Here is a 26460-nt window from a genome sequence, read left to right on the forward strand (position 1 = left end):
GAATTGAAACATTACTCACCACTTCCTGAGATGCATATTTAGGATCCTCAGGATCAACTGACCAATAGCAGAAATCAAAGCCAAAAGCCACAATCTTCTCTGTTGTGTCCCATGGGCCCTCAAGCCTATTGTCTACCTGAGTGGGGGGCGGGGGGGGGGGAAGAGATAGAAAGAGCACTTGAATTTGAGGATAACCAAAGAGCATCATTTTAAAAGTCTGTCCAGGATATACTTTTCCCCTTCTCACAACACAAATATTCATGGCTCCAAGTTCATCCTGTTTTCATTTTCTTGCACAAAAATCAAAGAAAAAATATGGATGAATCCATCACAAAGCTGCAAGGGTAAAACTTTCACTGAGCAGTTCATTCACCACTTCTCTCCTGCTTCAATAAAAGTACAATGCACTTAACAGTTTTCCATCCAATGATCTCCAAGCATTTTACAAGCATTACTGAGTTAATCCACAGCATCCATTTTAGGTGAGAAAGCATTATCCCTATTTTACAAATGGAGAAACTGAATCCTAGAGGTTAAATGACTATGTTTATGGTAGAGCCAGAAATATGAACCACACCTCCCAACTCCAAGTATTACTCTTTAACCACAAATCTATCTACTCTCCTTCTGTACCTTGTTGTATTAACAGTTTATCAGTTCTCCTTCCTCCGTGTGTTATGGATTACAAAGTGCCATAGCAAATCCTGAGTTTTGATTAACCAGTAATCATGACCAAACCCTCCAGACATAGCATAGGTTGGAGCTACTTCTTTTCCTTACTCAAGTATTTCATTTAGGATATATGTCTTCACTAAAAATATAGCTTGGGTGACTGGCACTCAGGTCTGAGCATCTAAGTTGGCCTAGCCCATGTGTCGGTAGCCACACTGCAAAGCCATACCTGAATTACTACAACCTCACTAGTGCTGCACTCATCTGTATGTGTCATTAGGATTTGTAGGGGCATATCCCATGGCTCTACTATTCTTTCACATTAAGTTGTAGAAGAACCTGTCTGTCCCTTCCAAGCACACATGGGGAATTCTGGGAAGACACTGGACGACTATCAGCTCCTGAGTGGTTTATCTTAGAGTCCTCACTACAAAGTTTTAATCCATACCCAGAGACACGCCAATTAGCCCAGGTTGAAAGCACCACTAAATACAAGTGAGAAGTTTGTGTGTAGACAGGAAGGGAGTTGGGGCAAGGCTAACTCTGCAGTGAAGACATACCCATTATTGGTCTATACAGCTCTAGTTTAAACAGCCATCAGTTAATTAAAACAAAATTTCACAGTGCTACTTTATAATGTACATAATTTCCAAAAATATATATACATATTTTAACCTTGTTAATGATTTCAGCTTTCATCGCTGATTCTAAGAAGTCTGACGCCATACATTAAATTAATCTGTGCAAAGAATGGGATAACACCCTACTGGAATTTTTTAATCTGTTTTTAAACACACTTCCCATCTCCAAACTCTTCCAGGGGGAGGGTTTGGAGATGAGGTCAGTCTCTTGATATTAGAAAAAGCTGTTTAAAGGATTTAGTAAAGTTTTATTAAAGAGTCAATGACACTACTCCTATGAATAAGGACTGCAGAATCAGGTCTAATATTTATGATCGTAAACTTTTAAGGGCAGGAGCTTGTCTTTTTATTTGAGCTGTGAAGTGCCATGTATGCCTATGGCTTTCATGAAAATTATTATTATTTTTACAAAGGTGACTCAAGAAGTTAAGGAAATCAAACAGATCTTCCTACACAAGTCGTTGTTTGATTCTAAACAAGATGCTGAGTGCAAACAGATACAGCAAGCGAGCAAGGCATTTTCCAAAAACCCAAACACTTCTCCTTCCCAAATCAAAAGGAGGAAACCTTGAGTCACACATGAGCCAGAAATAGCTGGATCCATATGTAACACTGACATTAGCAGCAACAGAATTAGCAAACTTGACATCTGGCAATAGCATAAGTAGAAAACAAAAATAGTTAAATTCAGTATTAATTAGAACAGTAAATATCTCATTAACAAGCCACTTAGCCACTATTGCTGAAAAACGGTGATAACACTTAGCTACCTTTAAGATCTATGAATGAAAAGCACTGTAAATGGTAAGTATTATCATAATTTATGGAGATTACTGGGGAAATTGTTATACAAGCCCATCTAGAAGAGCCTCTTTGCTGTTAAAAAGGACCTCATGTATGGAGAAACCCACATGATTCTAAATTGGTCATGTTGAATTAACTCCAACTGATGTTTCCTTTGGCTAGTGTTAAAATGTAAGCTAGTCTATTGATCAGTTAATTCAAAAGGATTATCTTCAATAAATGAGGTTTATTCAGAAGCCTTATAAGTGCTGTAACCTAAAAGAGAACTCTCCATTGTTTTCTGCCGTAGCTGATTGTGGCTAACTAGGAGCCCTGACTGCCTATTGCAACAAGATAAAATGAATACGGTACTTTATCTCTGCAAATTCAGTTTTATAATTAAAGTGACAGGCTACAAAAGAAATCTCTATTAACGTAAAGGTTTCAGCTACACAGTTTGTGCACTGGTATAATTATTTTCATTAGGGGTACATTGGGTTTTTTTTTCTTCCCCCCAAACTTGAATTATTATACTGGTACAACCCTAGTGTAGAAATGGTTATGCTGCTGTATAGGTGCTTTATGTACTTATAGCTTATTCTCCTCCTGCACAGGAATAGCTTGCTGGCATAAAGCACTTTTTATACTGATAACTATCCGTATTGGGGGTTGTACCACTTTAACATACTGGTATATTTACAAGCAGTAAAACTGGTATGTAGACAAGGCAACGTCTCTTCCTTCATAAAACTTAATAGTCTTGAAATATCAAACAAAATATAACAGGTCAGCTCTTATGGCTCCAGAACTCCCTGCCAGAGGAAGTAAGCAAGCCCCTCCATCCCTCTGTTCCTAAGCAAAGTCCTTCTTTCATGGCTCTCTCTCAAAAGGTCAGTCTAACTAGGTTCAGTTGCACATCTGAAGCCTACAGATGGCTTCTTCCTAGTTACTATCATTTCAGGGAGGGACTCCCAGATGGGCCTGATAAACCCAAGCAGCAAATCTAGACTAGGTTAATCCCCAAATCCCCACAACACTATCCTGATTGTCAGAGATTCCCCCAAGAAGGCAAAAAGACATGATGGCTGGGGAGAAAAGGGACCATCGGAACAACTCACCACACAAGTGAGGCACGTGGTAAGGAAGCTCCCATTTTTCTTGCATGCTTGAGAAAGGGCTGAGCACCTGCACGCTGCACATCCGTCCTCTTTCAGTTGTTTCAAGTTGGGCACACAAACTCTGTAGTCACTTCTGGAAATCCTGGCCTAGTAGCTTACTCTGACTGCTGTGATATTTACTGTCTGATCTGTAGCATATTTTAATATCTTCAAAAGATATTCTTCTCATATCACCAGATAATTCTGTACCATAGAAGTTGTTTACATGGATTACTATGAGTGCACATGCTAAGCTTTAAGGTCATTTCTGCCTTTTCTCTGACACACAGAAATACACACAACATATATATGGAAAACCTCTCTAAAATGACCTAATATTAAATATACTGATTGTTAACTATGCTGTAGCCTAGCTGAGCATTATAACCTGCTAAACTCTTCATCCATTTTACAATCTATCTATGCTCTAGGCTTATTCCAGAGGAATCCTTTCGCTAAGACTCTAAATTTGTGACACACACTTCAGATTCTTCTTGAAGATGGAACTGTAAGGCTACTCTGGAACACCTTTGATGCATATAACCATTAGTAAAACAATTAAAATACAAAAACTAACAAGAACCACCTGATCTCTGCAAACTCAACATTTCTGTCATCTTACTGTGACCTCAGATTTGCTCTGTCCGTACATTTACTTTAATTACCTTATGAAATTACCAGTATAATTTCTCACTTATTGTCAAATGGGCATGACAAAGGGAACCAAATCTTTGTAAGGTACCAGAAGCTCTATTGTTGAAACAAATGTTAGACTACTAACATTAGCTCAATTTGCTTCAGTTCTAAGTCTCTGTGTCCCTAGGTAAGTAGACCAGGAAATCTTAATCTGACCTTATTTATTTTAGAGGGTAGAGGAGCAATGGTTATTCAAATATTTAAATTAGAATTACAGTCTTACTGTCTTCTCCTATGTCAGTTTTAGGTGCAAAGCTTTAAAGTATTGCAAAAGGAAATACTTCCATAGGTCCCTAGGCCCTAATCATGCAAACTGTTCCACATGGGGAGAGCCCTGCAACTGCACAGAGCCAAACTGACTGAAGGTTGGACCATACGGAACAATTTACAGGATTGGGGCCATAATATTATACATGAAGAAAGAAATTATACAGCAGGTGAGAAGTACCTTTCCCCTTCACACCTGCGAGAGAGAAGAAAAAAGCATCTCTGGCATTGCTGAGCACTATCAACTGCTATCGTAACAGGATAAAGCCCAGATTAGCAGCCAGAACAAGAGGATAAAAGGCACAAATCTATTCATCTCCTCTGTGCCAAGCTTCCTCCTAAGGAATTTAAAATACTAATTTTCTTGAACAAGTCATCTAAAATAATTGGGCTGACATGCAGATATAAACAAAAAAGCAAGTAAGAAATAAAGAAAACATGGGTCCTTCAGAATTTCCCCAGTTGTCTAGACTATTCTACATTTCATTCATTTGCCTTTTGAAGCGGAAAGAGCATGGAAACACAGACTTTGGTCCCATTTTACTAATTTACTGAGTAGCATAGCAGCATTAAAGAGCCTCAGTGTGTTATACACAGCTCTGGTTCACGTCCCATGCAATTAGCCTCCAAGAATCCCAAAGGGAAAGGAAGGAGGGTGCAGTATGTCAATTTTCAGTGTTCCCAGTCACCCATCAAAGCCTTAACTGTGGCTGAATACATTTTGCTCAATTTCACACATTAGTTGCAATTGCGTCTGACTGCAAATGGTGGGAGAAAGAAGAAAAGGAAAGAGAGAAAGTTTCCAGATGTTTAGGATTTTGTGATTATCTTACTGTTACTAACAATTTACTGACAGCCTTGAATCATGGCATGCAGCCACAGTACTGAAGCTTTGATAGATACAGAAAGCAAGAGAAGAACAGCTACATGTTCTTTGTTTATCTTACAAAGAACACAGATGTTCATGGAAACTCGAAAACAACACAGTATCTGTGCTAATTAAAGATTCTTTCTTCATATTTCCTTCCTGTTTTATTTGTAAGCTTGCTTTTTGGATGATCCAATGGCCAAATAAAAATACAGCTATACAATCCCACAGAATTTCATCATTATTCTAGAACAGGGGTGGGCAAACTACAATCCGTGGGCCGGATCGGCCATTTTAAACCGGCCCATGAGCTGCAGCCGGGATACCAGGTCAAGGGCCATACCACGCAGCTTGGCCCCGCTCCGGCGCTCCAGTCGGGGAACCAGGTTGGGGGCTGCACCATGTGGCATGGCCCCGCTCCGGGACTCCAGCTGGGTCCTGGGCCGCACCATACGGCTTTCGGAAAACACGGCATGGCCCCGTTCCAAAGGTTGGGGCCACTCCATGCGTAGGGGCCGGGGAAGGGACATGCCACTGCTACTGGGAGCTGCTTGAGGTAAACATTGCTTGGAGCTTGCATACCTGAGTCTCTCCCCATGCCCCAACCCACTGCCCCAGCCCTGATCCCCCTCCCGCTCTCCAAACTCCTTGATCCCAGCCCAGAGCACCCTCCTGCACCCCAAACCTCTCATCCCCAGGCCCACCCCAAAGCCTACACCTCCAGCCAGAACCTGCACCCCTGTCCCAGCCCTGATCCCTCTCTGAAACCCTCAGTCCTAGCCCAGAGCACCCTCCTACACTCAAAACTTCTCATCCCAGCCCCACCTCAGAGCCCTCACCCCCTCCCACACCCCAACCCCAATTTTGTGAGCATTCATGGCCCGCCATACAATTTCTATTCCCCAGTGTGGCCCTCAGGCTAAAAAGTTTGCCCACCTCTGTTCTAGAACCATCAGAGTTTGAGAAGCAGAAGAAAAAACAAAAAACAAAAAAACCCTTACCTTTATGTTTCTGACTTTTGCCACTTTTTCATCAACTTCTACAATTATTCTTCCCCCTTCTGCATTCTCTCTGGAAACAGATAAAAAAAATCAGTTAAAATACAAAAAACCACTAAATTGTAGTACTGCAAGCTCATAAATCTAATATTTAATACAAATCTTAAGAGCAACTTGTATGATTAAGTCTAACACTGACAGACAATTCAATTTATAAAAACTTCCTTATGGCAGCAAGAAATCTTTGTAGCTCTGTAGTCTAGTGTCTTTACAGTCAGAAAAAGTAGCAAAGAGCACGAGATTCATGAAAAAGTTTCAGCATAAATCTTAAAAACCACAGCTAAGGAAATAAGTATTTTACACTGTTTGGAATTTAGTTCGCTTCCATTTTTTTTTTTTAAGTGACAATCCACAGCTCACATAACTGGAGAACCTTACTTTAGAAGCAAACAAGTTGATACATTTAATATATATATATTTTTAATTATAAGCAGGCACTTCATATAACTGCTGAAAGATCCACTGAAAAATGCAGTCAAGTATCAATACATTGAAAGTTTTATGGCCAGAATATCTGTAAATCAGATGTTCTTATAAAAGTTGATCCAATTGTATTTTGAGAGAGTTATTGTGCTGTTTTATTTTTACCATACAATCCCAAATTGACAGCTGTGTCCAAAAGGTCATTTACATTACATTTTAGGACTTTTTTTTTTTCAACAGGTTAGGATGCTTCATCAGGGAGAAACACTTTAAATTGCTAGGGGTCAAACACGGCTGTTTGATACTCAAGGAAAACTCCCATTCACTTCAATGGGAGTTGTGTCCAAGTACAGGCAACGTCTGCCATCCTTAAGTTACTACTACTGTAGAATTAAAAAGGTTGTGGGGTTAGAGCGAAATCACTACTTCTGTGCACCTAGTAGAATTACTAGTTGAAGCTAAGCAGGTTTTTTCAGACCCCATGTTTCAGGCACTTCTAAAGAAGTCAGCCTGTGCATGATTTCTTATGTTTGTTCACATAAGAATGGCCATACTGGGTTAGACCAAAGATCCATCCAGCTCAGTATGCTGTCTACCGACAGTGGCCAATGCCAGGTGTCCCAGAGGGAGTGAACCTAACAGGTAACAAACAAACAGAGGCTAGCAACACCATTCCTTACCCATCCTGGCTAATAGCCATTAATGGACTTAACCTCTATGAACTTATCTAGTTCTCTTTTAAACCCTGTTATAGTCCTAGCCTTCACAACCTCCTCAGGCAAGGAGTTCCACAGGTTGACTGCACTGTGTGACGAGGAACGTTTTATTTGTTTTAAACCTGATGCCCATTAATTTCATTTGGTGGCCCGTAATTCTTATATTATTGGAACAAGTAAATAACTTTTCCTTATTCACTTTCTCCATACCACTCATGATTTTATATACCTCTATCATATCCCCCTTAGTCTCCTCTTTTCCAAGCTGAAAACTCCTAGCCTCTTTAATCTCTCCTCAGATGGGACCTGTTCCAACCCCTAATCATTTTAGTTGCCTCTCTCTGAACTTTTTCTAATGCCTATATAACTGTTTTGGGATGAGGAGACCACATCTGTATACAGTATTCAAGATGTGGGCATACCATGGATTTATAAATAGGCAATAAGACATTCTCCATCTTTTGCTCTATTCCTTTTTAAATGATTCCTAACATCCTGTTTGCTTTTTTGACTGCCGCTGCACACTGCATGGACGTCTTCAGAGAACTATCCACAATGACTCCAAGATCTCTTCCTGATTAGTTGTAGCTAAATTAACCCCAACTATATATACACAATATGCTGGGAGCTATTTTTTCCAATGTGCATTACTTCAAATTTATCCACATTAAATTTCATTTACCATTTTGTTGCCCAATCATTTAGTTTTGTGAGATCTTTTTGAAGTTCTTCACAGTCTGCTTTGGTCTTAACTATCTTGAGCAGTTTAGTATCATCTGCAAACTTTGCCACCTCACTGTTTATCCCTTTCACAGTTCAGAGGTAGGGTATTGGGGAGGTGAGGGGGTTCTGTTTTGTTTGCAACATTCCAGACAGCCATTTTAAAGATATTAGAATGTGAAAAACGAAACTGCAATTATTCTACATTAAAACTGAATTTCTGCAACTAGTAGTAACCTCAATATGGAATTAATTAGCTGCTCCCTTCTATCTTTTTGTCACTCAGGTAGACAGACTAATCTGGTAATGAGGATTTTAATATTAACATAGTCCTCTTAGCCACTATTACATCAGAGGTAATCTTTATTCAAATGATGGTCAGTAGTCTCTAGAGAACTGTGCTAAGACTTAACCAGTTTTAACTTCTTAACCAGTTATTCACCTAAATAATATGCCACCTGGAAACAACTTTGAATAACAGGCAATAATTTGACAACTGTGGAAGGAGACAGGAACAGAAAGGCTAAATGATACTTGTTTGTTCCCAGTTCTGTTTAAGATATGGTTGTTGGGTTTTTAGCTGTCTTTGCATCTTAAGGATTACAAGAACAAAGTTTGTTTAATGAAGGCAAACAGACCTGGCAGACAAAAAATTAAAAACTGGTCTAGAAATGAGGGGGTGTGACATGGGCATTCAGTTCTCCTGCATGCCTCCTCTAAGGGCTGTGTGGGGCACTTCAATCTTTTTTCCTCCTGGCATCCCCTGTAGGTTGTTGACTTCATTAGGCAGGCTCAGCCCTCTAGCCCAGCCACATAGTCAACTATTAACGCCCCTCCGGGGTTAACAAAGGTCCAAAGAGGACCAGAGCTGTTCAGAACAGAGCTCCAGTAAAAAAAAAAGGTCAAACTCTCTGGAGTTTTTATAAATTATTGGGGGCAGCGTGGGGGTTCCGGGAGATTCTCTCTGAGAATTTAAGCCCTGACAAGGACCATCACGTGCCCTTGTTAGTGTCTTCAACCCTGTCTCTGGGCCCTTTGAATCTGGCTCCTTTCTCAGGCTTTTAAACAAGCTGTACCCCCTTTCTGGGGCTTAGGCCACTCCAGCACTGGCTTTTGGGGGAATCCATGCATGCCCACTACTCCAGGCCCCAAGTCAGGGACACTGTAAACAGCAGGTATGTACCGCTGCCTTTAGTTCTCTCCTGCTCTTCCCTGGGCCTGTCCCCCCATCCCCATTGTCCCTTTCTCTTCATCCACTACCTTAGGGTTACAATTCCCAGGTCCTCTCCCTCCCAGCAGTAAGTGCAGCCTGTCACACACCGGTGGCCACAGCAGAACCCCTACTTTGCACTCTGGCCTCAGCCACAAACTGAGTGCTCGCAGGCCCTGCAGCTCCTTTTATCTGAGCCTGCTGGGCTTTAATTAGCTGGTTCTAGGCAGCCTCTCTCGATAGGCCTAGAGGACCCACCTTTGCTGCTCCTTTCCTGGGTCAGGGTGTGGTAGGACCACAGGGCCTCCAGCAGGGGGCCCACGAAGGACCTGATCACCTCGTCCTGTTGGTATCCAGGAAGTAGGTGAGAGGAGCCTGCCCACTGCTAAAGGACCTCCCTTCAGCCTAAGGGGAGGATCCACAGGTCCGTGATACCAAATAATTGCTGGGGACAATGAAATAACGGGAATGGGAGTGAGGACACAGGGCTAAACGAAGGGAACCGGACAGGCACACTGAGCAGAGAGCCCCGGACAGCACCCACTGCTCCTCAAAGGTGTCAAGGGAACCAGCGGACACTGCCCAGAGGAACTCTGCCCAGACGCGTGAACGGACGAGGAGCGGAAATAGGCCCCACAGTCGCAGGAAACTCCTTCGGCCAACCTCCTCTCCCTGGTTTTGTAGATGGCCATTTTAGCCAGGGCTAGGAGGAGGTTGACAAGGAGGACCCGCAACTTTGTGGGGCCACGGATGGGGAGTGCGTAGATAAACAGGTGAGGGGAAAAGTGCAACTAAAAATGTAATATATCCAAAAGGAGCCGGAATAGGGGCTGCAACCTGGCGCATTCCACGTATATGTGCGCCAGGGTCTCCCTCATGTCGCAAAAGGGGCAGGTGTCCGGAAGGGGAGTGAACCATGCCAAGTACACACCCAAGCTCACAGCTCCTTGAAGGATCTGCCAGTTGACGTCCCCGGTGGGCCTCAGAACCTGGGTGGAATATAGGCTGGCCCACCGAGGCTCCTCACCCTCCAGAGGTGGCAGAAGGTCCCACCACTTCGTGCCAGGGTGGGACGCGAGGGTGAGGACATGAGGGGTGTTGAGCACGAGAATGTACAAATGTTTTCGTGGCGCGGTCTGGAACTGGACCGGATGTAACTCGTGCAGATAGCTCACGGTAATGGGGTAGGATAGCCTGGCAGGTCCCCAGGGCAGGGGCTCAATGAAAAGGTCAGGAGTGCCTGGGGTGGAGGGTGGGTGGGACCCGGTCGAGGAAGACCTGAGCAGTGGGTGGTAAAGCAGCCCTCACCTCCTGAAGTACACACCAGGGAGTACAAGGTCTGGAGAGCCCCACGCACTGAGCAAGTGTCAGGGGATCCAGCCAGTCTCTCTGGTCGTAGTTCAGGAGGTCTCTGACTCTGGTGACTTCTGCCAGGACCAACCTCTGGCACACCGAGGGGGACTCCGTCACCTGCACACAAAGCTGGGTGTGGTGTACCAGGGGCTCCGCAAGGAGATCTGCCCCCTTGGCGGCCGCCACGGACCTGGAGGCCAAAACCAGTTTCCAGGTCCGCAGGAGGTCCTGGTAGAAGACCGACAGCCCAGAGAGGTCTCGCGGAAGACCACTCCGATGGAGATAAAGGAGCTGCCGGTCATATCAGAGCCCACGGAGGCGGCGGAGGAAGGCGTGTGCCAATACGCTACACGCAGGACTACCTGCACCATAAAGGAGCCTCTGCAGGGCCTGGAGGTGAAAGACGAGGACCTGAGTGCGCAGGCACTTCAAGCCCTGTCCTTCCTCCTCCAGGGGTAGGTGGAGGACCCCCGCAGAGACCCAGTGCAGTCCTGGCCAAAAAAAACTACAGAAATCCGGGGCCGGGGCGTTGAGCCGATGCCAGAGCATGGACAAGACTACCTGACTGAGCATGAGTGCCCTCCCTCAGAGGCACCGGAGTAGTCCTGTCCATCTCCAGAGCTGCTCTACCACCCTGTCCTCTAAACCCTGCCAGTTCTCCAGCAGAGACCGATGTGTGGCAGAAAGGTAAATGCCAATACAGAGCTAGCCCCAACCCTTCAGCATCAGGACACACCAATAAAGGAGGCTGTCATAAACAGATAGTTAAGGGTTAATGCCTCTTTTACCTGTAAAGGGTTAAGAAGCTCAGTAAACCTGGCTAACACCTGACCAGAGGACCAATAAGGGGACAAGATACTTTCAAATCTTGGTGGAGGGAAGTCTTTGTGTGTGCTCTTTGTTTTGGGTGTTGTTCACTCTTAGGACTAAGAGGGACCAGACGTCAATCCAGGCTCTCCAAATCTTTCTGAATCAGTCTCTCATGTTTCAAAATTTAAGTAACAGCCAGGCAAGGCAGATTAGTTTTATTTTTGTTTTCTCAACTTGTAAATGTTCTTTTTTTGTTGCGAGGATTTTACCTCTGCTTGCTGTAACTTTGAACCTAAGGCTAGAGGGGGTTCCTCTGGGCTATATGAATCCGATTACCCTGTAAAGTATTTTCCACCCTGATTTTACAGAGATGATTTTTTTACTTTTCTTTCTTTAATTAAAAGCTTTCTTTTTAAGAACCTGATTGATTTTTCCTTGTTTTAAGATCCAAGGGGATTGGATCTGGACTCACCGGGGATTGGTGGGGGGAAAGGAGGAGGGATGGTTAATTTCTCCTTGTTTTAAGATCCAAGGGGTTTGGATCTGTGTTCACCAGGGAATTGGTGAAGCCTCTCAAGGCTGCCCAGGGAGGGAAAGGTTTTGAGGGGGAGACAAGAAGTGCTCCAGACACTGAAATTTCTGGATGGTGGCAGAGTTACCAGATCTAAGCTAGTAATTAAGCTTAGACGTGTCCACGCAGGTCCCCACATTTGTACCCTAAGGTTCAGAGTGAGGAAGGAACCTTGACAGAGGCCATACCAGTCCAGAAGCTATTTGCTACTGCCATCTGGAAACTGGCTACACCTGATTGCTACAGGTCTGTAACTAAACAGTTTGATGGGAGCAAGTTAATAGTCAGTACTGTAGTAGCAGCGGAGGTTTGTGAGACAATGACTGCTTTGGTCTACCCCCAGGCATTGAACATACCTACTATGTGTCTGAAATAATAGCAGGATTTGAGAGAATGGGATTACCAAACTGCACTGTGACCACTGATGGCGACCACGTGCCCATTGTTTGCCCACCACGGGGAGCACATGAATATGTCAATGGCAAAGGATACCACTCAAGCATTACGCAGGCCTTTGATAACCATAAAGGCAAAGTTTATGATCACCAGTGCTGGATGCATCAGCGCTGGATGCACCAGCAGGGTGCATGATATCATGGTGCTGAGGAGACCTGGAATTACTTGTTTGGACAGAAAGGGACCTTATTCTCTCCAAATAACATGTTTATCAACAGGGTGCTTGTGCCCACTGTTATTTTAGGAAACCCAGCTACTGCCTTGGTTCACTAAGCCCTACTCTGATATCAGAGAACCTTGCAGAAGGTTAAACCACTCACTGAGCACAAAAGAAGAAGTACAGTACTTAGTTAAGAATGAAAGCGTGTTTCAATGGTATCCAGCTAATAATAAATAAAATAATATTTCCCTTCCTTTATAAAAGTTCTACACCGCTAAAAAAAAATCCCAACCTCAGAATGTCTGGAAAAATTAAGATTTCAACAGTTCCTCCAGCCATATAATGCTTCAACATTAGCTATCACCGTTCCAACATACACTGCCTACTCAACTTGTCTGCCTCCTAATTTTGTTCTAAAAAGGAAATACAGTGTTAGAGGTGTACTCAGGTATAATTGTTACAAACATTTTTTAATGTAGCTTATTACTTGGGTAATAAATATTTTGAAAACAAAAACCTAGTTCCAGGGCACGTTAAGTTACGTCAGCATTCTTTAAGTTTTCTCCTAGGATAATATTTTGGTACCAAAGAATAATTTCATTAACAGAATTAGAATGATGAATCCCTTTGCTGTTCTAAAATGTGTTGATTATAAACTGGCTTAGGTTTCTGCAAGGGCACATAGAAATTTTAAAATATATACTCAATCATAAGCCAGTTCGTTTATAAGCCGACTCCCCCCAGTTATCTACCCTCTTCATCTACATCCCTACGCCTCTGGCTCAACCAACTGCTGCAGCAACTCAGCCTGAAATCAGCAGCAGGCCAGATTAACTTTGTAAACTTTTTAAAATAATTGTTCATGTTGTTCGGCATACACATATATATATATACACACACACACACACACACACATATATATATAAATTTTAAAAAGCTGCATAGGTATGGCCCATAGTGTAGCCACAGGTAACAGGAAAGGGCAAAAAGAAACTCAAGTCACCCAACCCTCAAGGGAAAAACAGAACAAAAAATACTGTGTCCTGCCACTGTCTGGCAAACACACCTCTGATCAGATTATTTCTCTGCCATTGCATAATGTATGGAGAACTAGACTGGGAATTGCTGCAGTTTGAAACACTCCTGTTGCCACAAGGCAAATGCAGACAAATGATGGTTTGCTTCCCACAGTAGAGAAGGGAGCGGGATGCGGGAGAGATCTTATTACTGTGGCTTTGTTTGTTTACTCATTACTAAATCACTCGTCTAGTCACCTTGACCCTCCGTTTTCAGGGAAGATCAATCTTGGTCTTAAAAAAAAAAAACAGCAATAATTTTACTTAGCTGGTTTTGGAAGTTCAGAGTCCACCCCCAGATGACTGTCTCATTTTCCTTCTTATTACTCTATATCACCATAATGGATAAGCCAGCTGTAGCAGCAGAAGCTGCTCGAAGAAAAATGAGGGACTCACCTACTGCGGCTCCTTCAGAGACCTAAATTCCAGAGACTAGTAAAAGGAATCTACTCATTTCATATTCGGTCTCTCCAGATCTCACAGTACAAAATAATTCCTCCACATAGTTTATGGCCTCACTGAAGTTTTCCAAAAGTGCCAATAAAATGTTTTCTAAGTGTAATGCAGCTTCTTTTCTTTCACTATATTATACTTAAAAGCATTAGAACTTTGAACACTGATATTTTAAAATTACATGTTGGTGTGTGGGAATATGCTGCCATATACCGTACAATCAAAATCTCATGAAGGCAATAATAAATTGCTTCTCATATATTTGTTTGATTTGTACATGATACATAATCTCCTGTGTATAGAGTAGGACATCAGACAAGGCTTCCATAGGATCTGCATTAATTCATTAAGGCCCTGTCTACATTGGCAAGTTTCTGCGCAGTAAAGCAGCTTTCTGGGTTGTAACTCCCAAGGTGTACACACTGCCAAGCCACTTAGTATGCAGAAACAGTGCAGTTGCAGTGCTCTGAAAAAAAAAACCAACAACAACAAAAACATACCAACCACCGAAAAGCATAGAGCTTTCTGTGCCAGGGCTACAGCGCTGTGGTATCAGTGTAGACACTGTGGTAGATTAAGGCACTGCAGCTGGCCTCCAGGAGGTGTCCCATAATACCTGTTCTCCCCTTCCTGGTCATTGGTTTGAACTCTACTGCTCTGCCCTCAGGTGACTAATCGTCATCCCCACCCCGTAAATTCCTTTGGAATTTTAAAGTCCCCTTCCTGTTTGCTCAGTGATGCGTGCAGTGGTCTCAGAGCATCTTTCCAGATGGCCATGCCTGCTCCACAGACCAGGCAATCCCCCGCTTGGAGAAGTCTGGACTAGCCAGCTTCCACAATGCAATTGCCACACGTTTCAACAGCAGGGCAGCTCTCATTCTCGTGTCCTTGCACCACAGGGCTGAGGCGAGCTCATCACACAGTCCCATGAATATGGCTTTCCTCATCCGAAAGTTCTGCAGCCACTGCTCATCATCCCAGATGTGCATCCTGATGTGATCCCACCACTCAGTGCTTGTTACCCCGAGCCCAAAAGTGGCATTCCAGTGTGGTCAGCACCCGCATGAATGCCACAGCAATTGCATGTTGTAGCTACTAAGGGTGGCGAGATCAATGTCGCACTCCTCTTGCCTTTGTAGTTTAAGGAATAACTCCACTGCCACTCGTGATGTGTTGGTCAGAGCGAGCCGCATACTGGTCAACAGTTAGGGATCTATTCCTGCAGTCCGAAGAGACAGAGCATGCAGTACACAACCCATTGAAAGATGCACCAAATGCAGATGGAAGAACGGGGATTCCTGGGATGCAAAGCAATACATTATGGACATTGTGACAGGACCCAGGATGCCCCATGACCCCCTTGATCTTCCCACAACTCTTAGTGGCAGAAGAAGAAGAAATGCTCTGTGCGATAGTGGTCCAGAATGCACCGCTCCAAATACTGCTGCAAGTGCCGCAAGTGTGAATACACTATTGTGCAGGCAGCTGACAGTATGAACACACAACAGCTGTTTCCGTTCAGCTCTCTCTGAGCAGTGCTGTAACTCCCAGTGCCGAAACTCTGCCAGTGTAGACATACTCTAAGTAATATTGTTTAAACAGGTGGCTTTAAAATAAGTGAATTTTTATCATGGTTTTCTTTCCCTCTTAAGTGTTGCAGACTCACTTTCTCCTTTTACTTTACAACGCCCTGTATTCCCCTCACTAGGAGCTTTTCCCAACCTTTAAAGTTACTCTAAACCACACACACACACAAAGTTATTTACATTGTATATGAATTCCAAATTCCTCACACTTTTAGCATGCATTATTTGTTGATCTCCACTATGATTGCCTTAAAAACTGGAAGGATGGGGGAGGAACTATAATTAATCTATGACAGATCTCCCAATGGAAGACTTTGCAATTATTTGATGAGAGTAATGATGAATGAACTGGTAAAAACCACAACTGAACTTGCATTAAGGCAGTGGTTCTCAAACTTTTGCACTGGCGACCCATTTCACATAGCAAGCCTCTGAGTGTGACCACCCCGCCCTTATAAATTAAAAACACTTTTAAATATATTTAATACCATTATAAACGCAGGAGGCAAAGCGGAGTTTGGAGTGGAGGGTGACAGCTTGCGATCCCCCATGTAATAACCTCACGAACCCCTGCACTAAGGAACACCCGGAAAAAAAAAATCCTTGTACACTCCGATAGAATTCTTTTTCCTAAATTAACGTAGGGTTTAGGAAAGATGCCAGATCAAGAGCACAACTGAATTAAATCCTCCACCCATAAAGTCAGAAACAGCACAGACAAGGGAAGTGCAAGATTCCTCACATTGCTACACCCTGGTAAGAGGGGAAGATCACAGCCCCTGCCCATCCATTCCTTGGTCTCTCTTTCCGAACTACCACACACACACACACACACACAATGGTGCTAATTGTCACTGATATCCACAAGCAGCTGCGATAACACCAAATCGTAACAGAGGTTTGGCAGTCTTTTTGGAATATTCATTATGCAAGATACAAATGTGTGATATATCACACAACGAAGTACAATGACAGATATGGTAAGATGCAGAGTGAAAATAGTTTCCAAACAATCTGGGCATGATTTAAACTAAAATGTTACAGATTGGAGCCTTTCAGTTATTACCAACTGCTACGGTTACTTGGCCCTTACTTTTCATTTTTGGAAAGTGTCTGAACACCAAAGAAATAGCAAATACAAAGAACCTCTCGGTAACATTAAAACAATGCTAAATAATTCAAAAAGTCATAATTGGCCTTCTCCTGCTACTGCAGTTTTCCCCACAGTATAACAGCATGAATTAATGTCAGGATTATAATGTTATTTGGACATTTATTTTAATTTGATTTTAAACAGGAAGGATTTCACATGACAGTTGCTTTTGAGATAAAGACAAAAATGCATCCAAAAAACTTGTAAGTTTGTGCAAGGGGGGAGGGAAGATGACTACAACTTAAACAAAAACTGCTAACCTTGTTTTATTCAAATCTTATTTTTACCTACCTTTTCCCTCCCTCACACATCACTGATGTAGAGAAAGGACTTCCTTTTGCATTAGCTGAAACTGAGAGCAAGTTTTTAAATTAAGTTATAAACTCAAACTAAACATATCAAGGCCATGGCAACACTTCCATGAATGTAAGCGTGCAAAATGTACTACTATATTGTAGGTAAAATGAATGGATTAGTTCTCAGGATGGGAAACTCTTCCAGAAAAAAATCTTGTCTACAACATAAAAGGGTTATTTATTACAGGTCAATGAAGCCAAGAGACAACATGACAGACTCAAGTTTAAAAAAAAAAAAGGCATCATTAAAACAAAGACTCAGAGAGGGAACTCATGGCAGTTTTCCAGTTTTCTGCTATGCTATATTGCTTTTCCCCCTTGTCCTGACACAGAGTAAGTTACTAGCCACCCATACTTCACACAGCTTCAGTGCTTTCTTGCTCTCTTTCCCCTCCTCCCAAAATTTCCACAGTACACATGGTTTTGATTATACTGTATATTATACACTTAGGTCGCGTTAGAAATCTGTTCTAACTACAGCATCTTCACGTTTGTGGGAAACGAACTTGCAATCACAGTATTGAGTGAGGTTGTAAGAATTCTTCTGGAAGCAAACAAGCCCTAGGGAATGAGTGACATTCTGAACATCCGGCTTCAGCCTACCGAGGGAAAAAAAGAACAACAACAAAGCACGGAGGGAGGAAGGAATGGAAGAAAGATGAACAGGACTATTTCAGTCATCTTCCTTGTCGTCTTACATCTAACTTTTCAAAACCGGATTTCTTTTCTTCATACACAAGCAAATGAATCATAGTCGAATACTGCCCCTTCAGCCACTACCCATACTGACTATAAAATATCAGTGATGTATCTGTTAACATCCTCAAAGTGCCAAAACCCAGAAAAGCTACCGAGCTGCCATGTCACTGGGTAATTAGCAAACAGTACAACGGAGAAGAAATACAATACAGCACATATAAATGAGAGGAGCGGGACACGCATTTCATGAGTTGGACTGGCTAGCAGAGCTTCACAGCCAGAGAAGGAGCCAGCGCGGGGCGGGGGATGGAAGAAATGGTCTCCACCTTCACGCTCATCATCCCCCTTCCTACCAGCCTGAAGCAGTATTATTTGGACATTCAGGTGCACAGCATCTCTCTTAAACACTCTCACGCTTTCCCGTGGACCCTCTCTCAATTCCTTCTTAACTTGTTGGATCTATATGGATGCTTCCCTCTGCTATTTATACAGTACTGTGCATCTACGTACACACGCCATATACACCCACTGTTCGTAAGCACTTAAGCAGCACACACACACGTGCATACACAGACACAGCGTACACACCTACACGGCTGAAGTGCCTCCTACAAATCTCTCGCCTTGGTACGGGGGCCCCAACCGCTCTCCGCCAGCGCAAGCAGTACGGCCGAGGCGTACCCGGTTAGAGAATACAGAAGACACACGGACCACCCACGTAGCGCACACCTGCGTGGGACAGGCACAACGCCGCGGCTCACGCGTGCAGCCCAGCCCCAGCCCCAGCCCCAGCCCCACCCTGGGGCGCCCGCGGTGCACACGGAGCCCAGCTCGGCCCGGCTTTGCCCCCCAGCCCCCCGTACCTTTTGCTCAGAGGCCGAATCCGGACGGCCACCTTGACATTCGCCATGTCCCGCCTCAGCCCCGGGGGGGAGACGCCGCCGCCCGCGCCCCTGCTCACATCGCTGCCCGCGGCAGCCCGACCACCCCGCGCTCTCGCTGCTCCCCGGCTACCGGGGCTTCCCGCTGTCCCCAGCGCCATAGGATTGGCGGGCGCGGTCCCAGCGCAGCCCCCTGGCGGGAGGGACCTCGCGCGTCCCGCCCCGGGGCGGGCTCGGCTTCCCCTGCCCCGATCGGGACAAGGCTGGTGCGTTGTGTGGCCGCTGCAGAGAGCGATGGTAAAACAAGGGCAGCTGGGCTGGTCCCCGCCGTCACTGGCCAGCGCAGCCGCGCCCAGAGCTGTTGCCGAGGTCGGAGCGGGGATTCCCCGGGGCCCACTGTCCGGGACTGCATGAGCCGTGCATATGGGTATAAAATACACCAGGCACTGTGGTTGAGGCGGGCCAGGCCTTAATGGCAGGAGCCTTTCTACCGCAGAGGCTACGGCTTTCGTTTTCAAGCAGGTCTTTTATGCCCCTGCTGTGGTAGTGATCACGCTGCGTGTGAGAACAGGTCCGCTTTTGTATTGTGAGGAGTGAACCGTGGACAGGACACCAAGTCTGCTAGCACGTGTACACATTTTGGATTGCCGCAGACCTCCCTGCTACCATCGGCCAGTGGTCCCCAACGTGGTGCCCACGGGCGCCATGGCACCCGTGGGGCATTTATGTGCACCCACCTAGTGCCCAGCAGGGGAGAGAAGCTGTGGCCCCACACCTGACGAGGATGGAGAACTCAGGCTGCGGGTGCGGTGTTCTCTGTTGGGGCAGGTGCTGGACCCACTTAGTGCCCCACAGGGGAGACAAGCTGCAGCCCTGCGCCTGCCAGGGACAGATAACTCTGGGGCTGCAGGCTGCGGACGCTGGTGTTCTCTGTCCTCAGGGCTTCTCTCTGGATTCATATATTATGTAATATTAAATATGATGTCAAGTATCAGAGGGGTAGCCGTGTTAGTCTGGATCTGTAAAAGCAGCAAAGAGTCCTGTGGCACCTTATAGACTAACAGAGCATGAGTTTCTGTGAGTGAATACCCGCTTCGTCGGATGCATGTAGTGGAAATTTCCAGAGGCAGGTGTGTGTGTGTGTGTGTGTGTGTGTGTGTGTGTCTATATATATATATATATATGCAAGCCAGAAGCAGGCTAGAGATAACACGGTTAGTTTAATCAAGGAGGATGAGGCCCTCTTCTAGCAGTTGAGGTGTGAAAACCAAGGGAGGAGAAACTGGTTTTTTAGTTGGCAAGCCATTCACAGTCTTTGTTTAATCCTGAGCTGATGGTTTCAAATTTGCAGATGAACTGAAGCTCAGCAGTTTCTCTTTGAAGTCTAGTCCTGAAGTTTTTTTGCTCCAGGATGGCCACCTTAAGATCTGCTATTGTGTGGCCAGGGAGGTTGAAGTGTTCTCCTACAGGTTTTTGTATATTGCCATTCCTAATATCTGATTTGTGTCCATTTATCCTTTTCTGTAGAGACTGTCGTATTATTTTAATGTACAAATACAGAATAAGTCTTGAAAAATTGTTGGCACCCACCACAATCTTCTGAAAACATGAATGTGCTATTGGCCCCAAAAAGGTTGGGGACTGCTGCCATAGGCAATTGTATGCAGAGCAGGCACCAGCCATACGCAGATTGGTAATTGCTTAGGCCCTGAGCAGCTCAAGCGCACCTCCTATGAGCATGTGTTGGGGGTGGGTCAGAATAATTTTGCTTAGGGTCCCCAGTGGGCTAACACCAGCACTGATTTTATGTCTGCCTCTCCCAGCATCTGTGGACTACAGAGGCAGCTACTGCTGCATAACAGTTTGAAGTGTGGTGATCAGACAAGTGACACTGTAACAACGGCAGCTGAGTATTTCATAATGATTCTCCTTCATTGACCTCCACATAACATTGTTCCGTATCCCACTAACAACCCCCACTCCAACTGCCTTCCTCCCTAGCTTTCCACCTATGATTGGCAGGGTGTTAATGGGCCACTTCACTTTGAATGGTCCCTTGAAATATGTAACAACTACTTATGCTAAACAAAATGTTCCACCTTGAGTTTACATGTGATGCTCAGAGTATGTTTCCAGGACAGATCTGAAATCATACAATGAGAGGTGGACACATGGACCCCTGTGCCTATATAGAAAACCACTGACTTCAATGGGGATTCTGCACAAGCACCGGGGATCTCCACCTGTGCTCATGTAATTGCAAGGAGGCAGTGTAGGCCAGCTGATAGGAGACAGGAGATCTAGGTTCTTTCCCAGCTCTACAGCTGACATTGTGCTCAACTTTAGGTAAGTCTCTTCTATCTATTCTACTTCAGTTTCCTCAGCTGTAAAATGGAAATAATTATCCACCCTTGTGAAGAAGATTTTTTTTAAATGTAAGGATAAAAAGTGCTAAGTGCAAAATATTACTGATATTAAGCCTCACAAATTGCTCTAAGATAGTGTTAAGGGACAAAGAGCTCACATTACCCATCACCAAAATCCAGCTGGAGTTGAGATGCAATTATTGAACAGTGCAAAACATGCACTACACAACAGTTTAGAACTGTAAATCAAACTAAGAACACTGTATCCAGTTAAAATTGCTGGGGAAACTGTAGCAGACAGACAGACATGGAATTTGGCCACGATGAGACATTATCACCCCCCACCTTTGCAAGCAGTTCCATGGGCCCTTTAAAAGCAGCAAAGAATGCTGTGGCACCTTATAAACTAACAGATGTTTTGGAGCATGAGCTTTCACCCACGAAAACTCATACTCCAAAATGTCTGTTAGTCTATAAGGTGCCACAGGATTCTTTGCTGCTTTTACAGATCCAGACTAACATGGCTACCCCTCTGATAAATGGGCCCTTTAGTGGCTATAAGTTGTCAGGACCTTGGTTTTACATCTCCTTTGAAAGTAGTTAAGACAGAAGACATACCTTCTCATGTTCTATGCTCAAATTATCATATCACAGCTAGAACTAGTTGAGTACTGCAAAACTGTTTTCAAATTCCAAAGTGCTGTTTAATTCAGGTATGTTCAAACATCTGATTAATGCTGAGAATTGAGAATGCTTGGAGATGGCTAATATTAATACTCCTGTTTGGATGTGAACCAGTGTATTACTGCACCAATAAGAACATTTTGGAGCCAGCTGTTTGTCATTCTGTTTTAAATGTCTGCCATCTAGTCATGGACCAATAAATACAACGTAGCTGGGTAACAACTCACACCACATGAATAGGGAATAGTTGAAATTAATACTTCATGAATAACCCATAGGTTGAATGCTGGTGAATACTTACACGTAATGAATACATTAGCAGAAATTATCTTCTGTTTCCAACCAATTTGAAAATTTATTAACTAATAATTTGAACAATTCTAATTATAGCTGCCCTTCTTGCCAAAATCACATTTACAGTACATTGGTACTATCTATGAACAACAGCTACATAGACACTTCAGGATTTTAACCATTTTATTCTGTGGTGGACCAGCTATAACAAGCAACTTCCTTAGATCTGGATCTGAACACATTCACTATTGTTCACCTATGGATCACCTGACTTCTCAATTTTTTCTGGTTTTATTTTTAAATTGTATAAATTTTTCCATGTAGTTTGTGTATTTCTGCAGGATACAATATATTTACTGGCAGTTAACAGCTCTGGAAGAACTAAATATCTGTGGTCTTGAGCCACCTAGTGGCTAACTTTTAAGAAATTAAGGGGTTTGATTTAATGCAGCTTGTTTAAAACAAACAAACAAACAAACCCCCACAAACAAGCTAGATAAAAGAAAGAATCTGATTTGCCATCAAGGATTCTGAGCCTCATGTGACAGAATGGGATACATCTGTATTTAATTATGAAGTCCAGTTTGTACTATGTGTTGAACACAAGCCCTCAGTCAACGTATTGTACTGCATACCAGACAGCTCTGTTGCCCAGGAAACGTGCTTGACCTCACTGAAGGACTATCACTGAGATGCCATCAAGACAGCAATCTGGAGCCATCAACTTTGACAGCCTCTCAACCGCTGGCCTACTTCTGCCAAACAACAGCTTCCTACACTGGGACCCCACAGATGGGGAAAATATGGCAATATTGGAAGAGGGGGTGTGGGGAGGTTGGAGCTTCTCATCTAAGCACATGACACAGAGGAGACACCCTATTTAAGAGCAGGGCTGTGCTTTATGCAGGGGTATCTGACCATCACCAAATGAAAAAGGACTTTCAGGAGAAGGGGGGGGCTCTACCCAGGCTCAAATGATGACAAACCTCCAACTCACAGAAGGTGTGAGATCAGACACGGCTGCATCTCAGGACTTTTCTTGTTTTCAAAGAGCTATGACTCTCAAGTGCTTTAAGAGTATTGTTACTGTGATTAAGAAATTCCTTTGCTAAGGCACTAACCTTTGCCTTCTGGCATGTTGTCTCCAAAGAGGTTAAACTAAAAGCACTGAGTGCCCACAGCCTAAATTGAGCTCAGAGGAAGCACCCTGGAAGGTCTCAGACACTGATTTTGGAGTCTACTGTGACTAGCTGGCAGTGCCCCACATCCTAAAGAAGAGTGTCATACAAGATGTCTGAGCCTGGGAGTGTGTTCTACTGTTTCAGAGCTAGCAACAGTAACTAGACCAGACCCAAACCCAGTTGGCATGAAAGTATATGGGATTGGGTCCACTCGCAACAGACTGGTGACTGTACAGTGGAATACAGGGTCAGGTTGTAAACATGGAGATGTGTCATTGTGATATCTTAGGAGGATCAGGTCAGTTCTATTTCTCCTACTCTAATGTGACAATTTCTGAACAATAATCTACAATTAGTCTTAGGTTCTTCTGCACGCGTTGATCACACCTTAAAAATGTAATCCATTTATCCAACATCAAAAGGCGTGAAAGAATATATTATAGAGCTCATCATAGTTAGGCATCTCTCTCTAGTGATATCCAGGGACAATGTTAACATAATCCCTATTTATACTAGTTATAAAACACAGTCAAAAAGGATTTATTATTCTAATTGTAATGCAGTATGATAGAACTTTTCCCTTTCCAAAATAACTATCTCCAAGTCATCTGTTCCTTATGGAATCTTAGTCAGCATGCTTTTTCCATCTCAGTTAATCCATGAATAGTCAATAAACTATGATTACGTCTAATGGTTACTCTATAATACGAGAAGAGGTTAAATGCTGGGTGATAACTGTTCTTTAAAAGCTAATTTATTATATTGCAATTATACACCCCTCCTACTAATGTGCATCCCCAGTTTATTTCTCACTTAATAGCCTATGTGAAGTAACACCACATGGAGCTTTATAAATTCAAAGCAATTTACAAGTACAAACTAACAACAACACGGACAGGAGGTGTAGGATAAATATTAAATATGAAATTAAAAAACTTAGTTATCTTAGTTTGGTAAGGAAATATATATGTGTTGTAAACAAAGGTCCTGACTAGCAAGTAGACAAAAGGCCTTGAAAATTATAAATTACAAGGCCAGAAGGAATGAAGTAGGGAGGATGTCTTGTTCAAAGAATAGTGAGATAAGGGGAAGTTTCTACAAAGAAGACTTCTGACCAATAGGGGTGATTGCAGATGGATTTAGATAAGACAAAAGGAATGTCTTAAAATGAGCCAATATGGCCCTTCCCAACCAGGGGCGGCTCTAGCTTTCTTGCCACCCCAAGCATGGCAGGCAGGCTGCCTTTGGTGGCGCGCCTGCGGGAGGTCCCCAGTCCTGCGGATTCAGCGATGCACCTGCAGGAGGTCTGCTGGTCTTGTGGATTCGGTGTACCTGCCGCCGAATCCGCAGGACCGGTGGATCTCCCAGAGGCAAGCCACCGAAGGCAGCCTGCCTGCTGCCCTCACAGCAACCAGCAGGCCGCCCCCCGCAGCTTGCTGCCCCAGGCATGCGCTTAGAGCGCTGGTGCTTGGAGCCGCTGCTGTTTCCAACCCATACACTAGTGTTAAAGACTGTGTGAATCTAGGTGCCATGGAAAGCAATTGGGCAGCAAAAAGGAGGAAAGAACAGGCCTTGGGAAGAAAGGAAGTTATAAATCTTATCTGGATTAAGACTGGAAATAAGGATGACCTGTCTCAAATTGTTTTTAGCTGAAGTCAGTAATTGGCAATGACATCACTTGTTTGTTAAAGGATATAAAAAACTAAACACTTAAACGGTTCATTGCTAATACATGCTGGACACCATTGGAGCTAGCCAGTTTGTACATATCTTGATCAAATGCTTGTAGACGTTTTGTTACTGTTTGGGTGTAGTAAATTGCTTATTATTTAGGCCTTTTAGGCACTCTTAGAGCAATTGTATAAGTACATTTTAGCCTTTGGATTTAATAAAGGAATTTATGGTTAAATTAGTATTTGATGATTTCCCATATCAATATTAATTTCAAATATTAATTCCAACAGGAGGAAAATATATAAATAGCACACCATTTTACAGAAAGAGAAATGGAAGCACAGAGGTCAAGTCACTTGGCTGAGGCCACACAACTCAGCCACACAATCAGAACCGAAAAGGTCCTGGCCTCCAACCATGTGCTCAGTCCTCTAGCCTTTATTGCCTCATATCAGAGATGGCTTAAATGCAATACTCAATCTGATTGGTTGAAGATTCAGAAACATGTAAATACAGGATCATCCTTTCATAGTCTGGAATTTGTTAACCAAATTTCCCTGCCTCATTGCCAAATGCTATTTTTGTTTGTTCACTATTAAATTGTATGGTAATCTCAACTCCCTTACAGCTGTGACAGTTTATTGCAGGCAAACAAGCCAAATGATAAAATGTGGGGGGGGAGTAACTAAGCCACACATCCTGCAAACCCCTCCACTTAAGTGATCCATCCAACATCATCCTTGTGACATCTGATTAAAATATCACCATATAGATCATTGTTCCAACTACTGTTATATATTTGCAGCAAATCTTGTGCAAAGGTTGTCAAGTGAGATGTCTATAAAAAAGTTATGATTTAATAACATAACAATGGCCATACTGGGTCAGACCAAAGGTTCATCAAGCCCAGTATCCTGTCCTCTAACAGTGGCCCATGGCAGGTGCCCCAAAGGGAATGAACAGACAGGTTATCATCAAGCAATCCATGCCCTGTCACCCAATCCCAGCTTCTGGCAAACAGAGGCTAGGGACACCATTCCTGCCCATCCTGGCTAATAGCCACTGATGGACCTATCTTCCATGAATCTATCTAGCTCCCTTTTTAATTCTATTATAGTATTGGCCTTCACAACACCCTCTGGCAAGGAGTTCCAGAGGTTGACAATGTGTTGCATGAAAAAAATACTTATTTTAAACTTGCTACCTATTAATTTAATTTGGTGGCCCCTTGTTCTTGTATTATGATGAGTAAATAACACATTCTTATTTACTTTCTCTATACCACTCATGATTTTATAGACCTCTATCATATCCTCCTAGTGGCCTTTTCCAAGCTGAAAAGTCCAAGTCTTATTAATCTCTCCTCATACAAAAGCCATTCTGTACCCCAATCATTTTCACTGCCCTTTTCTGAACCTTTTCCCATTCCAATATATCTTTTTTGAGATGGGGCAACTGCATCTGCACACAGTATTCAGGGTGTGGACATACCATGG

At 43.5% G+C, this 26460-nt stretch overlaps 1 protein-coding gene across 6 annotated transcripts in view; it reads right to left on the reverse strand.

Moving 5' to 3' along the window:
* Positions 1-18926, reverse strand: part of STARD9 (StAR related lipid transfer domain containing 9) — a 321608-nt gene extending 302682 nt beyond the window's left edge. For 3 of the 6 annotated variants that reach the window (XR_007774876.1, XR_007774877.1, XM_050956627.1), the window contains exons 1-3: positions 18748-18926; positions 6086-6155; positions 20-136 (exon numbers count right to left, since the gene is read on the reverse strand). Coding sequence is in view for 4 of the 6 variants with exons in the window: in XM_050956627.1 (XP_050812584.1) it covers positions 20-136; positions 6086-6155; positions 18748-18926 (366 nt within the window). In the remaining 2 variants the exon portion in view is untranslated. The remainder of the gene's footprint in view (positions 1-19; positions 137-6085; positions 6156-18747) is intronic. The other 3 variants (XM_050956628.1, XM_050956630.1, XM_050956629.1) reach the window with 1 other exon arrangement.
* Positions 18927-26460: the final 7534 nt, after the last annotated feature.

This window comes from Gopherus flavomarginatus, chromosome 5, assembly GCF_025201925.1.
Source record: "Gopherus flavomarginatus isolate rGopFla2 chromosome 5, rGopFla2.mat.asm, whole genome shotgun sequence".
In the NCBI taxonomy this organism is placed as follows: Eukaryota; Metazoa; Chordata; order Testudines; family Testudinidae; genus Gopherus; species Gopherus flavomarginatus.